A 15,864-nucleotide genomic window follows, 5' to 3' on the forward strand; every position below is an offset into this window, starting at 1 on the left:
CGAAATAGTTCTCATACTCGCCATTGTTCTTTTGTTGGCCATTGTAAACCGTCGGAAGAACTGAGCCAAAAATAAATGACCTATATAGATGCAGCACAACTCGAAAACATACACTCACAGATGCTTCAGTTATGAAGCGTTTCTGTCCTAGATTCTGATTGTGGGGGTGGAAAAATAAATATTTCTGTTTTCAAGCCTAGGTTTCATTAACGGAAATCAATAGAATTTGTTCTTTGTTAATGCACAAAGATGCATTTTATGGCCAAGTGGTAACAGCTTAGACGACCTCAGTGAACTTCCTGTGGTCTATCAATAACACACTATACAAATACCGTCACTTAGTATGGTGAGCAAGACAAAAGCCGCGAACACAAAGTAACGTCACACGAAACACACTGCATTGAAGAAACAGTTGATAAAGGTTGCTATGCCTGAAAACGGAAACTGAGGGCGGCTCTCATTTCCGTTTTTTCACATTGTACTGTACTTTTAAGAGCCGCTTGCTTGTCGTTTGTTTTTTCGATCAAACAACGGTCGCGCGCCGACAGTCAATCACTTTTGATTGAGCACCCACGTGTTGGCTTTTTAAAAGGGCTGCAATCCGTCAAGCTTATGAATAGCAAAGGTGACTTCCACACTAATACGAGCATTGATAAACACTAGCTAAAAAAGGAAAATGAGTTTAAAGTTTCTTAATAACCGTGTCAGTATATCAACTTCGTTCCCAGGGTCTCTCATCTTCCCGCCCTCTGGAGCCTCGCTCCAGGGGGCGGAAAAATGAGAGACCCTGAGAACGAGGTTGTCAGTATATTATGGGTAAATTGTTGAGATCACGTGCGTACGTGCGCCGAGTTCCTGCGCGGGAGGAAACTGGGGACGAAATGAGAAAAAATCCTGCTATGCCAAGAAGCGAGCGGCAAAACTTTAGAATCTTCTGACTCAATGACGTCACCCTTCCAAAGACTTTCTCTACCCCCGTAACCGCACAAAAATAGAACGTTATTTCCAGTATCTAAAGTTTGGTGATGTTCCAAATCGCGGATTGTGGGGTCATTAAGAGATATAAATATAGAGGCAAGACCGATACAACGTAGAGGCAAGACCGATACAACGTAGTATCGGCCTACGTTGTATCGGTCTTGCCTCTATATTTATATTTCATATTCGTTATTTTGGGCCGATCAGATCATCGCTGATCCAACGTACAAGAGTAGGAGTATCGTCCACGGTTGCCTGCTGAACATTTCACAGTCATTAAGAGAGTTCAGACCGAAGGTTGTGATCGATAACAAGCCGCTGCTGGGGAAGTGAACCCGAACTCATCCCACTTCTTTCTCGAAGGAAACGTACAACGATATCATAAAAAGAGCGGAATTCGAAATCGAACCTACCCAAGGTTCTTCTTAACATTGTAATTTGGTTATATCAACCAAGTTGAAATTGTAAATTGGAGTTAAAAACTGACGTTTCGAGCGTTAACCCTTCGTCAGAGCGAATGACGAATGGGCTAACGCTCGAAACGTCAGCTTTTTAACTCTTTATGGTGGCCAATTTACAATTTCAACTTAGTTGATATAACCAAATGACCTTGTTACCCTCACCGACGCAGCACCACAGTTTCTTAAGAAACTTACCCCCTTTATTCTTGTTAACATTTGCTGACTTTCTTAGACTACCTTTGTTACTCGAGAGGTTTCTTCCCACTTCTAAAAACAATCTCACTGAGAAAGAGTTTTAAAACAAACTGGTATACCCTGAAATGTCAGTAAGACGGTAGGCTACCGTCTACTTCCTACGAATTTTCAAGACACTCGTCTCTACCTAAATCCAATTTCTTTCTAGGTATTACCATCAGTTTTCCTCGGCGTCGTGACTCCGTGATTTGAACGTGCGAGGAAAGTCTACTTAACATATTTTTCGCTTTGAACATCTCAACAGCCAATTTACACTTGTATGTCCACGGTTTTGCCAGCATACATTGTAGTACATCACAATCCATAATGTTCTTTGGTACCTTATGAACTATTTTAGCAGCTTTTATATGCAATTCTTCAATTTGAACAAACGTAGCAGAAGAGCAGCTTCCCCATACTGATATGGAGAAGGTAACTGGCGGGATAATGGTCTTAAAGTATATTTCCTCCAGTACCTTGGATGGGAGCTGTCGCATTCTTTTCAGTTTACGGATCTGGTGTCCATACAATTTGGATACTTTATTCACTTGTTGTTTCCACTGCAGTTTGTTATCAATAACCACACCCAAGCATTTAATGGTGCTGGTGTATTCAATGATTGTGTTGACACACTTGACGGAGGCAAGGGCCCAACCAGACTATGCTTCTGCAAAATCACTGATCACTTCCGATTTACCTTTATGTAAGGTCAATTTATTTGAATCGCACCAACCACAGATCTCAGCAAACAGCAAATTCATTTTTCCAACAACATCGTCAGTTCAGTCTCCGATTATAAAGGCTGTTGTATAATCAACATATAGATGTAATTCATCTTGAGAAATTGATTCCGAAAAGTCATTGACATAAATGGAAAAGAGTCTGGGACCAACAAGAGAGCCTTTCAAGAGGGACTCCGTATTTAACCTCAAGTATATTCGATTTAATACCATTTATTTCAACAAATTGATGGCGATTTGTTAAGTAGCTTAGTGCTTTGGTTTTGCTTAAAACCAGTGTCTATTGCCTTGAAAAATGAAACGGAGTTGAGTCTGTCATTACTCGCGTTGCACTGCAGTCGAGCCGTTACACTGCAGTCGAGCCGTTACAATATTTGGCAAATAACATGAAAAAACAATTGGTCCCTATCTCTTTTATCTGATTTACATCGGTTTGTATGATAACATAATTAATAACAATAGATATTTTATCTCAAGCCGAGTTGCTTAAGTAACATGATCTTTTGTATAATTTAGCATTGCTTTTGAGTAATTCCTTTACTTGTTCCTTGTTACTTGTCGTACTTATTACCTTAAGTCGACCAATGTTCAGCATATTACGCATATGCACATTGGTCAATGATGCAGTTATGATGCATAAATGTCTTCAAGGAATGTCACCTAGCTACTTGTCGGACAAATTTTCAACTTGAGCTAGTATTCATAACAGGCAGACAAGATATAGAAACAGCCTCAATATTCTACATTGTAGAATCACTGCTGGCCAACACGCCTTTTCTTATCGTGGCGTCAAAATATGGAATAGCTTAAGCAAAGACCTAAGGGAAATAACAACTACTAAAGCTTTTTAGAGACATTCAATCAAAGAACTTACTTGTGACATGAACTAGGTTACATGAAAATCATTGTATATAAGTTATCATTTAGTTATCCTTGTAGATAGTTTTTACATAGTTTTTTTATCAATTAGTGATGTAATTAATTTATTCATTTATCTACTTAATTTTCTTTTTAATATTGATGCTGAAAAGCCCTTTTTAGGGATGCTCAATAAAGTGTAAGTATGTATGTACATATGTATATTAAATTTTATTATTTTATGACCTGTATTCTTAAAATTTTCCAAGAAGAGATTTGATAAAACAATCTCACAATGGTAAAAACTGACATCGACATAAAAGTTATTTTGGAGTTTCATCACATATCAGGTATGATTTGGAGGGTGCACTTCTACGAAACACCTCAAGCCATGCATCAGAATTGTTTTTTCTTGCACCAGCAAATTAAATAAGCTAAAGGAAAAGTGATTGACTCCTTTTCTTCACTGGTAGGGAAATGCTTTCCTATAACATAATCAAACCAAGTCTTGAGCTGACGTTTCACTTCATTGGTGCCTCTTTGTATGATGCCTTTTGATACAAAATACTTGTAACAGCCATCATAACTTAGATACCAAGAAGTCTTCATACCTGACTCCTTCTCAACAGTAAAGAGCTTACCAACTTCTTCAAACACTTTGTCCATGGTTTCTTTTGAGATAGTATACTTAAAATCTTCTTCTAATGGACGAAAAAATGTCATCATCTCCTTTAGCCAAGGTACTGATTCATCTGGTAATGCCCAGATAATCCCCAAAGTTCCTCCTGGAGCTAACACCCGGTATATCTCTCTCACAGCTTCTTCATTTGCAAACCAGTGGAAACAATGGGCTGCCAGGACCACATCTATGCTTGAGTCTGGAAAGGCTTTGTGAATGAACAAATAAATAGCAAGAATAAATTAAATGGTTATAAATACACACTCACACTTCCAGAATTCCAACACTTGTTTATTTCCTTCCTATATTCCTTAAATACTTCCTCACTTTTAGTCCTGTCAGTTCTACATAACTCCAAGCTTACTTTCATATTTTCCTCAGATCTACAGCTTAACATTTCCTCCTATCCACCCTTTGAAATGTCAAAAATATCAGCACATCAAGGGGTAAAAATGAAAAAAATAAATACTAAACAATCTTCTTTAAGTTAACATATAACTAAGGCTTGATTAATTAATTCAGATTGCAGTGATTAGATGTCTCACTTCTGCTTGGTAAGTAACCCATAACAACATGAAGTATCAAACAATAAGTATAAAATATATAAACAGATAAGGATAGTATTAAAATACATATATCTTATTAAACGTTTTGTTTTGTAGTACCACTGAGTATTTTTACGAGTTGTGCCGTAGTTTGACGAGCCCGTAGGGCAAGTCAAAATACAAACAACGAGTAAAAATACTAAGCAATACAACACAACAAAACCTCTAATGAGAGATTCATTACCAGGTGAATTTTGTAGATATTCATTTACTGGGAGTGCATGACAGAAGTATGTGAAGCGGAAGGGAATTAAATTCAATTTGTCGCTTGTACAATGCAAGAAAACCTGTTTGACCAGTTCTCTGCAGTACAAATATCGAGATATATTTGTACTCATTTTGGGCGTCCTTTGTACTCTACGAAGTACAGTTGGATAATAAATGAACATATAAATTAATTAGTAATTATTATTTCATGATTACTTCTTAATGAGGTACCAACATTTTTCCCATTTTAAAAATGTCATAGCTTCACTGCATGTAGTGCACATGCAAGAATAAAAATGTCACGATGGAAACCACATATGTCAACATAGCATCTGTTCTTTTATAAACCAACTCAGCTAAAGTTTAATTCAACTTTTGTTTGGAACCATTATTATACATAAAAAAGTTGCCTTTAGTTATTTATGTGTCACAGGTTGAAATAGCATTTTACTGAGCTGATTTTACTTGCAGTTGATCTCTACATTCTATGCTCTTTCAACTTTTTTTAAACACAATGAAAATATAAAATTCATATACTACAACTTTTTTTGGTAACAAAGATTGTCTTTAGTATTTATAAAAAATAGTTATCAATATTGGAAACAGAACATTACATTTGTGCTTCTGGATGCAAACACAATGAGTTGGTCTATAAAGCAGCTTTCAATTGAGTGTTGTAAGTGATCTGGGATTGCTTTGGTTTTGCTTTACTTCAATCTGAGATTGGTCTAGAAACCTCCTGTCACCACCTCAACCAATCAAATACAAGACTAAAATCAATCCTGTCTTCCACGTTTGTATATCCTGCATTTCAGGCAGCTTGCCTGATTTTACTTTGCATTTTTGTTTGTTAATGATGATGTTAATCTTTGTTCTAATTGGCAGTTGTGATGACTTTGATCGTGGATTTTTTGTCACTCAGTTGAAAACTGCTCAAACTTAAGTAACATGCGAGTTTTGCTGATACCTACTTCAAGCATAAAATATTGCAACATTGAGAATGTAAATATTGCCTACAGGGCTAGGGGTCCATTGTGGGGAGTTTCTGCCAGGGTACTGGCTGATTGTTCTCTGCATGTAACACCTTTTGTTCAGAAGTCTGAAAGGTTTTCTCCTCATATGTGAGGAATAGTCTGGATTCCTTTATCAAAAACTCAAAGCTAACCAAAAATAACTGAGAACAGCTTCTAAGGACCCTTCCCTACAGAGAAACAGACATTTTAAAACCATAGACTAATTTTCTAATTTCAAAGATGTTTAAGCCTACCAATCTCCTCTGCAGTGATCTGTTTCACTTCGACGTTTGGCAAAATTTTTCGAAACTCTTCCAGCATAGTATCCAGAGGATCACTGGCTATCACTCGGGCATCAGTGTTTTTCAAAACTTCCATCAGAACTCTTGTGAATTTACCTGTACCGCAGCCTAACTCAAGAATAGTGAGTGGCTGGTTTTTCATTTCCTTCTCCTTTTCTTCTGAGATTCTAAGTTTTTCCAAAAGAAATCTAACAGATTCAACAGAATATGTCGGTCGGGCTTCTTCGTAGTTTGCCGAGGCTTTAAACGCCTTCGCAGCCAGAGCCGACCGATCGTCCGCCATATTTCCTCGGGTTTGGAAGAATTGGTTTAGTCTTTGTTTAAACCTTAATGAAATCTCCTCAGAATCTCCTCTTGCTACCCAAAGCAGGTTTGAATGAAAGTGATTGATTGCATCTTCTATCCTTTTAATTAATACAGATATACCGTAGTCTTCTCGGTTGATTAAGAATTTAAGGTGCATTAGTTATTTACCAGTGTCTTTTGATATATTTCTATTAGGCTTGACGTTCTTTAGGCCTTTGTGACTGAAAGGCATTTGCAACATATGGTAAGATTCAAGTTTTGTTACACAGTGCGGGGACGTAGTTTTCATAGACGTACAGACGGGGGCTGAAAGGCACATGACGAAAAGTAATAACCAGTGCTGTTCTTGGACAATAAGAAAGGTTGGCCCGCCTTTTTCTCTATTCAAGGAAATATATGAATGCACTGTTGGGCAGTACACGACGATGCCTATCTGAGAGAGGAGGAGTCAGTTGAGGAGGGTTTGGGATAGTGTTCCTGAGTGAGGGCCGTCTGCGCTTCATTACGCCCTCTCTGTGTACGTAATGAAATATATCACCTATTTCTACTCCATTGAAGGTGCAATTTTGAACAGATTTATGATGATGTACAGAGTTAATTTAGGCGGACTACAGGTCAAAACATTTGACTTCTTTAATTTCTAAATCTGCGGAACAACCTTTTTTAGCCCTAATCTTCTTCACTGAGATTTGAAAAGATTGTCTCTTAAGGTTTTTCACAAAAGAGGTCAAATTTAGGATTGCGAGATAATGCACAATGCATTTGCTAATGCTTGGAAAAGGCAAGGCTAACAGATACGACAGCCATGAATTATGAATAGATCTTGCCCATAAGCACGGTTTCCGCCCTTTTGCGACACGTAATCAAGACATTTAAGCTAAAATATTTTGCCTTTATTTACCAAGCGAAAGCCAAACGTATACATCTATATCCCACCCACCCAACCCTTAGCACACTGACGTACCCCGCTTAAGGTTGAAATTGGCATTCTTTTGCTTATTCTGTAATACTTAGTTCGAAGGGAAATTGATATATATTTCAACTCTTAGCGATTAAACTGTGTGCAGTACGTTTAATCTTCCGAGATGGAGCCTTGAGCGAAAAAAGACTGGGACGAGACAGGGCGTGTTCCGCTTGAAAAGAAAAAGATATAGCCCCATCCTGTTCCAACTGCAATTCTATAAGCGTTTGCTTTCCCTCACGCTTGGGAGGTCACAGGTAGTTTAACAGCCATCTACCAAAGAAACTCCATCAAAGCGAACAAATAAAGAAGATGTCAGACATTTCGATGATGACGTACCTAATCGTAAATTAACAAAAATATAATCTGTGAAGGTGTAGTCTGATCGTCCGGGTGAGTGTAGTCCTGAGAAGGACTGTTGTCGGTGGCAGTGACTGACGTTTCGACAACCTGTGCGGAAGTCATCATCAGCACTTGACTCTGATGATGACTTCCGCACAGGTTGTCGAAACGTCAGTCACTGCCACCGACAACAGTCCTTCTCAGGACTACACTCACCCGGACGATCAGACTACACCTTCACATGTTACCCCCGGGTTCAAACCATTTACTGCAAAAATATAATCGTGGGGTCAAACACAGTGCTAAGTCTAAGCTGATCCCAATTTATTTGCTTAGCCTACCAGTGAACTTGGCACTCGACATTATACCAGCCGAGCTCATTACCTACAGGGAGTGGCTGACTAATCTGGAAATTAAAGATATAATTATCTACATGATATGGTTAGAAAAAAAAAAAGAAACGCTAGCAGGCTCTACGCATGATTTTGACCGACTATTCACCGAATCGAAATATGGCGTCCAATTTGAATTACCATCGTTTTGGACTTACTACCCTCGTCTTGACGTGGAAACACAAAAGGATTAAAGGTGTGAGAGGCTAGTCAGTCGAGAACAATGGCAATTCAAATTGGACGCCATATTTCGATAATAATCATCACATATATTAACTCAGTAACAGGTTCTATTAGGTTTCAATTTGACACTGAATTTGGCCCTTATTGGAGGTATAAGTGAGAATCGACCAACCAATCCTCACGCCGACAAAAGGAAAAAAGACTAAAGACAGCCTACAGTTAAAGAGGATTAGATAATTGTGATTTTAAGCGATCGATATGTCGGTTTACAAAACAATCCTTTTTGGGTTCAAAGTAAAACATGAAATGAATACGAATGCAACATAATTGTTACATGTAGAAAGTCCCCTCCCAACCGAAATGGATCAGGTTTCCGTTTGTTTGTTTGTTTTCATTAATAACTATTATCATTATCTTTGACATTATTATTATTTATTACTTGACGGTTTTAACCGATCCAAGTTAAGAAAGCATTGCTTTCGTTGAAACTTTCGTACGCACGTTATTTGGCCAGCTGTCAAATTGATTTTGAACCATGAATTAGCGTTTTACAAGCACCAAAAACTATTTTTAATCGGCTCAAGCAGATGTTGAGTCGCACTTGCACTTACAATCACTGATTACAGGACGCTTAAATTTTAACCACCGACACGTTATGTCTGCAGTAAGGGTCCCAGTTTTCTTTCCTTTTCTTCCATTTCGGTTTTTACGGCAGTTCCACCGCAATAGGTACACGTCGATTGGATCAGACGCCACGCACGACATTCCCTGAGGCCATGAACACTGCTTGGCTATGCAGCGACCCATCTGCCAAGGAAAATAGCACGATTCTTAAATTTCCCCTAAAAACTCTGATATTCCTCCCGTTTAGAACCTCAACTAAACTTAAACTATCTTTTGATTCATAAGTCAGAATAAGGATTCAATAAAAATAAAATTTTTACAAGGAATCTTAACTCAATGACGTCATTTTCTGAAACAGGAAACGGATTCATATCTATTGTGTTTCAAAGGGTTTATTGCAAATAATCTTCACTTTGAACTTTAAAGCCTTTGCTTCAATAACAGAACAAATGTGGTTGACAATCTTTACTTTGTTGGCGTCAGAAAATGAGTTTTTTCAAAAGGCGTTGTAACGCTTCCCCATGCTGGCTTTTACTACATGATGAGGCGTTTTGTTTCAATTTGAAATAAAATAGCTTTCAGGGGCTTGCGCGCCACCCACAGTTGTATAAAATGAACAACGCAGATGTTTAATCAACCTTCCTTACAGATATCTTCTAAGTGTTGACAGTCTTTGCTAACTCGTTACATAGGAGTCAGCATGGGTAGAATACACCAATAAGGCTGCTGTGATAATAGAAAAAAAAAAAAAAAAAAAAAAAAAAGCGGTGAGTGGAGAAGAGAGTAAGGAATGAAGAGGTCTCTCCTCCAGTTCTCGGCTACTGGCTCCCGGCCACCGCTCGCTGCGTGTTAACAGTCCGGGGAATATTCTGAGGGAAACGAAAAATAAAACTGACGAAACTAATCTCCGTGTCCTTTATAGGTCGAGAAGCTGTTATGTCACCCTTAATACATAAACATTGTTTTATAAATGTAAAATGATTACAAAAATAAGCATTACGGTTAGTTCTCCGGCCTAGCACCCTTCCACCACGCTTTTCTTTCAGCTGAGTAAAGTTACTCATTTATGCAAGAGTATCCTCCGGGACGGAAGAGGAGGCCGTGGTAGAAAAGACTGAAAAAGGCACGCAGCCCGACACGCGCCGACGGAACATATGCTAGTATGCATTACTTTCCAACGCATCTGCCCCAGAGGCAAAAACAAAATAGAATGATCGTGAAATTAGACCAGACACATGTGAAGGCCACCTTGAGCTCGTTTCAGTTTTCATAATTAAATGCAGAACCTTAAAAATAACAATGGTTAAACTATCAATAGACATGATCTGACATTAGCTCTCTTCTCACTTTGACCTTTTCTGCCTTAAGTTGCTGTTTGCGGTTAGCGGGTTTTCATCTTATTCTCCCGTGTGAAGTTATTTCAAAGACTAGCCCTTTCTCTATTACCGAACCGCTTTTAATACATTTATGTTATCGACATCCACTGCTGAAAATTAAGAACTGTCGCTCCGACGAAAGGCTAACGCTCGACGCGTCAGCTTTTGTAATCGTTACGGTGGCCAATTTACCACTTCAACTTTGTTGATATATCCAAATTATTTCGTTACTCCCACCGACGCAGCCCCAAACAGTTTCTTTCGAAACTATCAGCCTTTATTGATTGGCCCTAATTGGGCTGTGCAGTTTTTGCATTTGAGGCCCAGTTTGCCAATGAGCCAGAAATGGATATAATCAGTTTTATATTTCAGCTCTACTCCCTGATCTCTTCTCATTCTGGGAGTGTGTTTACTTGACCTGACATTTAACTTGATTTTTCCCATCTTATAAGCCAATCAATGACTTATTCATGACGGCTTTCGCGCCCGAGCACTTGAAGCATAACATTAACTTGAAAGCACCACGGCAAGTGGACGTAAAAACGCTTCAACACTCTCTAAATCAACTAAGCATTTGACTGTTCCGACCGAATCAATTCACTCAAGACAGACCGAAAGATGAAAGCATTTAATTAAAAGATTTATTTCGCTCTGTTTCCTTTTTGTGCCTTCAGGTCAATAATTACTCATTGAAAATCTCTCCAGACAAATCCATGGCAAAAAACGTTTCGTTTTCTTTTTCTACTGGGGCAAGTTTTACTTTAAGTATTTTACTTTTTTTTGATAGAAGAAACAGAACATAACTTGTGATGATTGGTTTTTTTGGTCCATTAACTAGGAATTTTTTTTCCACTCTGACTGGGGTCGACAAGTATCTGGGTTCGTGAATGAATTAATGGCCTTGGTTTTTACACTAGTTTTAAAGCTGATCAGTGTGCGAGAGTTGAAGCTTCAATTTGTCGTGTGATCATCTATCAAATCCTGTACGACACGCGTATAACAGCAGGATTCCAAGCACGCAATGATGGTTTTCCTTCGTTGCTACACGTCATACACGCGGAATGTTTCGTTCGTATTTTCTTTCATTTTAAACGAGAAATTCCTGTAGTTCTTTTCTGGAAAATCGGAGATTGAAATTAGAAATGCCTTTAATATGAGAAAATTGAGAAACTGACCGCACTGTCCTGCCCTCCACTCGAAAATATCCATGTTACGAATCAAGGTCACAGCCAAGCTTCTAATTTCTATATCCAGGATTCTCAAGCATTTGTTCTTCGTTGACAGGTTGAACAATTCATAACAATGCCGCAACATACGCAGAGAATTTTTTATCTAACCAATGTTCAGTAAAAACGTTTAATGAAAGAAATGAATTTTTTAAAATAAGACAGGAGCCGGCTCAAATTGCATATTTAGACCTTAACAGCTGAAACTGTTCTTTCAAAATACGAACAATATTTCACCTAACGTAAGAGTTTCTACTTACCGAGATCCAGCGTGGCCAATAACAGATACCCTGGTCTGTCCAAGTATGTTCTACGGGACAGTCAGACTTGTGAATTAGCCACTTCATAAGAAACCTCTCCATAAAGATAGGCACTTTGCCTCCCATTAAAGGAACAGTCTCGTTTCTGATGACCTGCCTGAGAAAGTTTTTTTCTGAGGTCGTGACGCCACGCAATGAAACTCGTTCCACTTGCGGGCTATCTGACATCTGGGCGGGCTTGAAAACTGACAAAAAACGCTCATCAATTGTGCCTCCGAGTTTTTTGCGGAGCCTCCTCTCATTCAAATCACGCCTTGTCGGCTGCAAGGGTTCGTCATCGCAGTCATAAATATGTTTTGGTTGTATTTTTGATTCTGGGTTCAGTGGACGCCTGGTAACTCCACCAATTAAAAAATTTTTTGGTTGCGTCTTCTCCAGTAGTTCTAAAGGCAGACCATGACTGCGCTTTAACTTATGGAAATGTGAACACGAGGTGAGAATGGGTGCGCTGAGTAACAACGCAACTAAAATGATTGATATCAAGCACGAAGTCTTCATGTCGATACTCAGGGAAGGAAATGTCTTAAGTTTAAGCTTGTTGTGCTTTTATAGTCAAGTAATGTTTACTACGTGCTCCCCGTAAACGAACCGCCAAGACACTGGACACTAATAACATTTGGCGCGACGCGCGACTAGAAATTAATATCTGCACTTTCTCTCATTACACAAGTCCGTCGGCCAAATTGCGACCTGAGGTTAAATACCCTTGACACTGCAATAGTTTCTTAAAGTTGTATTTAAGAAACAAAATTGCTTTGGTGCTGCGAAACTAAAGTAATTATTCATACATATGAATGGTCGCTTTTTAGCTTTAGTATTTGTATTGTGAAGATTAACGTTAAAAAGCCGAGGACCGCGGCAAATTTCAGACACATGACTGAAACCGGGCATAGTTACGTCCCACCTGTATGCTTTGTAAATATTCCTATTCATTTGCAGACGTCGAGTAAACTAAACAAAAATGCGATTACTGTGAGCCCCATGCTACTAAATACCTCCCATCCCTTACAAGGAACATTTGTACGAATCATAGTCCATTATCTCACCAACTGTAAGCAAAGCAATAAGTGTTAAATGATGTGCATTCGCGATTCTAATTTGTCGGGTGTCGAAATTTCCAACAACTTCACACGTTCATATTAGTGTCGATGTTTCATATTTCGCTCCGCGATGTAACAGTATTATAACATGCGTTTAACCCTCATGGGTCTTAACGATGAAAGCTAGCATTGTGTCTACCAGGCAGATAAGAATAATCCGTCACTTCTAACCAAGACAACACAAATGATTCACCCACGCGAAGAAAATAATACGGTCGCCACGTATGCCAACGACTTACATCTGCTTAGCGTTGAAGGCGAACAGGAAAGCTGTAAGTTTCGCCAAAAAATAAAAATTACAACCAAAGCCTGGACTCTGGATGTTTTCATTCTGTCAAAATATTTCAACACTTTTCGCAATGTCATCATTAGCAAAAACAAAAATAAAGCAAAAACTTAAAGAACACATCTTGGAATTCCATTGGTAAGGACAAAGATATTGTAGGTTTGATATCATTAAAGGATCAGCGCCACATCTCTCTTTTAATACCCATTTATTCTTACATGTTAAGCAGTAAAAATAGCATCGCTTTCATGGCAATTAGTAGAAACAAACGGATTATCGGAATTAATGATTCTTTTTCTCGAAGAACGATGACAGAGAGTCAAAGCCGCTTGGTTTCCCGCCAAATATAAGTCTTCGGACGGCGTATGGTCTGAGTTTTTCCCGCCAAAACGTGGACGAGTGTGGAACCGACACTGTTTGAATAATACAGTAAAATGGCTAAAAAAGATTGCTTTTAACCTGACATATTTTCAAAATCGTCTTACTTGCCAGACAGTCAGACAGACGATTATCTTACAAGTTATCCGATCATTCCAACGACTAATCAAGCATTACAAGCTATCAAAACCAAACAGCCATTGATAAAGAATGACTTAAAACACCAGAGCGTCAACTGAAGTTAAAGAACAATCTACGCCACTCACTCACTGAAAGAAAATGATGCGTGTACTGGTGTTATATGAAGGACTTTCTTAAGTGGAATAACGATTGGAATAAAAACAACGAAAACAGTGTTTACCTTGGTGTAAAACTTTGTTTGGACTGAAGGCGACTGAGTAAGGCCCAATTATATTACAAAACCAAAATAAGTTACGAAGTCCAAAGCACTGACAAGCACAAAATATGGCCATCTGTGAATCTCACCCCGTTCATAGTAACCAGTCTTGAGAGAACATCACCGTGATTGAACATCATCACCTCAGTCGCTAGGTTTGGACAACGATAATGTTGTAGATGAGAAGGGAATGACCTCCTGTGTCACTGAGTACCAAATCACAACAGATTTACCAGTTTTCACTACAAAATGTTGTTTTAGTCCTACTAAAAGGAGTTTCACAGGATTTTGAAAATTCTCAAGAGTTTTTTCACGTTTCTCATCGGAGATCATTTATACTTTGCACTGACACTTCCATGTTTAATGAGCATGATGAGATGGTGAACTCTCAACACGTTAGATCAATGTTCGCATCAACTTTTTCAGAAGAAGAGAGAGCGAAGTCCACGGCTGGGCTTTTCATGTTTTCACGTTCTTTTCTTACATGTCTCGCCATTGATAAAACAAGTACTGTTTAACAAACATCATTAGACAGACGGTTAAATTGGCAAAGAAGTTAAATGAAGTTGCTTTAATGAATGACAACTCGCAATGATCAAGTTTACTGGTGGACAAAACAGAGATTCCTACCCAACAAAAATGGTAAAAATTTGGAGTTTTACTCATGAAAAACTATCTTTGCGATTACTTAGTTTAGATGTATTCTATAACGAATACTTGATTCAGGAAAAAAGAATAAAATATTTCAAACTAGAGAGTGAATTATATAATACGGAAAGAGTCCACGGTTTTTCTTATAACACCAGAGTTAAAGAATTAGTTAACCAAAAGTAAATTAGGTTATTCATTATTTTATTTTCTTATCCTGCTCGACTGGCGATAAATTTTTGCGGAGCGATGAAAATCTATTTACCTGCCAGACCAGGAGGATCTTGCGGAATGACAGATAACCATTCTAGAGACATTAACCTCGCTTTACAATATTGGATATTTCAACCACGGTGCTTAAATGAAGACTGGAGCTTCTGACTGTGGTGGCTGAGAGTTCAGACTAATCGCGTGAAACAATTTAATGTACAACTGCTTCTCGCCATAGATCATGTCTACATAGACACTTGAAGAGAGGTCAAGCAAAGTCCATTAAAGAGTTCAGTCTTTTTCGTGACTTGCCGGAATTCGAACCAGACTAAAGACATCCGCATCCTAATGAATCACAGATGATTTGTGATAATATTTTGTCTGCATCAGAAAAATTGTTCAGCACATTCAATTAACTCGTTTGTCTCCTGGAGGCAAAAGTCACCAAACTTCTGACAAACTTCAGACACTTCAGAGCTGTCTGAAATGTTCTCCAGATAAATTAGATTCGTGCACGAGAAGAGCATCCTCGCATTATTTCTGAAGACACCTTGGAGTAGAAGCTAATTCATCCGTCGTGTTTACCACTAAAAGCCGACTTGCGGGGAAAAGGATAGTTAGATGTTCGATTTCTTTCAGTCATTTTACAGTTTAGTCCTTTTCAATGGGCTAAACTTAGTAATCCATGCCATGTAATACATGATTTTCAAAAGACAGCTTTAGCAATTCGGCTTTCTCGGAGAGCGTGCGTGTAAGAGGTACCTTAATGTATTGGTTGTTCCTTCTCATGTACTGATCCCAATGAAAGGATGAGTTTTAACCAGTTAACCTAATCGCTAGAACCTTGATTAGAGGAGAAGCGGCGGAAAAAATTCACAATATCCAATTAAAAAGGTACTTCGGCGGTCACGGAATATCTTAAAACGTTTGACACTAGCTACAATCATGATTCTACGGTTTTAGATTTATGGGTTTTACTCAGCGAAATACGAACAGAGAAACAGTAGATCATTTGCAATTTTTAGTTAAAAAGAACCT

At 38.4% G+C, this 15,864-nt stretch overlaps 2 protein-coding genes across 2 annotated transcripts; both read right to left on the reverse strand.

Moving 5' to 3' along the window:
• Window positions 1–2,610: 2,610 nt before the first annotated feature.
• LOC111337172 (uncharacterized) lies at window positions 2,611–6,391 on the reverse strand. Its single transcript, XM_022943412.2, has 2 exons — window positions 6,030–6,391; window positions 2,611–4,158 (listed from the first exon to the last, which is right to left on the reverse strand). The coding sequence occupies exons 1-2, from the start codon at window positions 6,358–6,360 to the stop codon at window positions 3,668–3,670; spliced, it is 822 nt and encodes a 273-aa protein (XP_022799147.1). The 5' UTR covers window positions 6,361–6,391; the 3' UTR covers window positions 2,611–3,667.
• Window positions 6,392–7,989: 1,598 nt separating this feature from the next.
• LOC111337174 (noggin-2) lies at window positions 7,990–13,338 on the reverse strand. The gene is made up of 2 exons (XM_022943420.2): window positions 11,748–13,338; window positions 7,990–9,068 (listed from the first exon to the last, which is right to left on the reverse strand). Exons 1-2 carry the CDS (start codon window positions 12,303–12,305, stop codon window positions 8,841–8,843), a joined length of 786 nt encoding a protein of 261 aa, XP_022799155.1. The 5' UTR covers window positions 12,306–13,338; the 3' UTR covers window positions 7,990–8,840.
• Between the last annotated feature and the right edge of the window lie 2,526 nt (window positions 13,339–15,864).

Source organism: Stylophora pistillata, chromosome 10 (assembly GCF_964205215.1).
Source record: "Stylophora pistillata chromosome 10, jaStyPist1.2, whole genome shotgun sequence".
Taxonomy (NCBI): Eukaryota; Metazoa; Cnidaria; class Anthozoa; order Scleractinia; family Pocilloporidae; genus Stylophora; species Stylophora pistillata.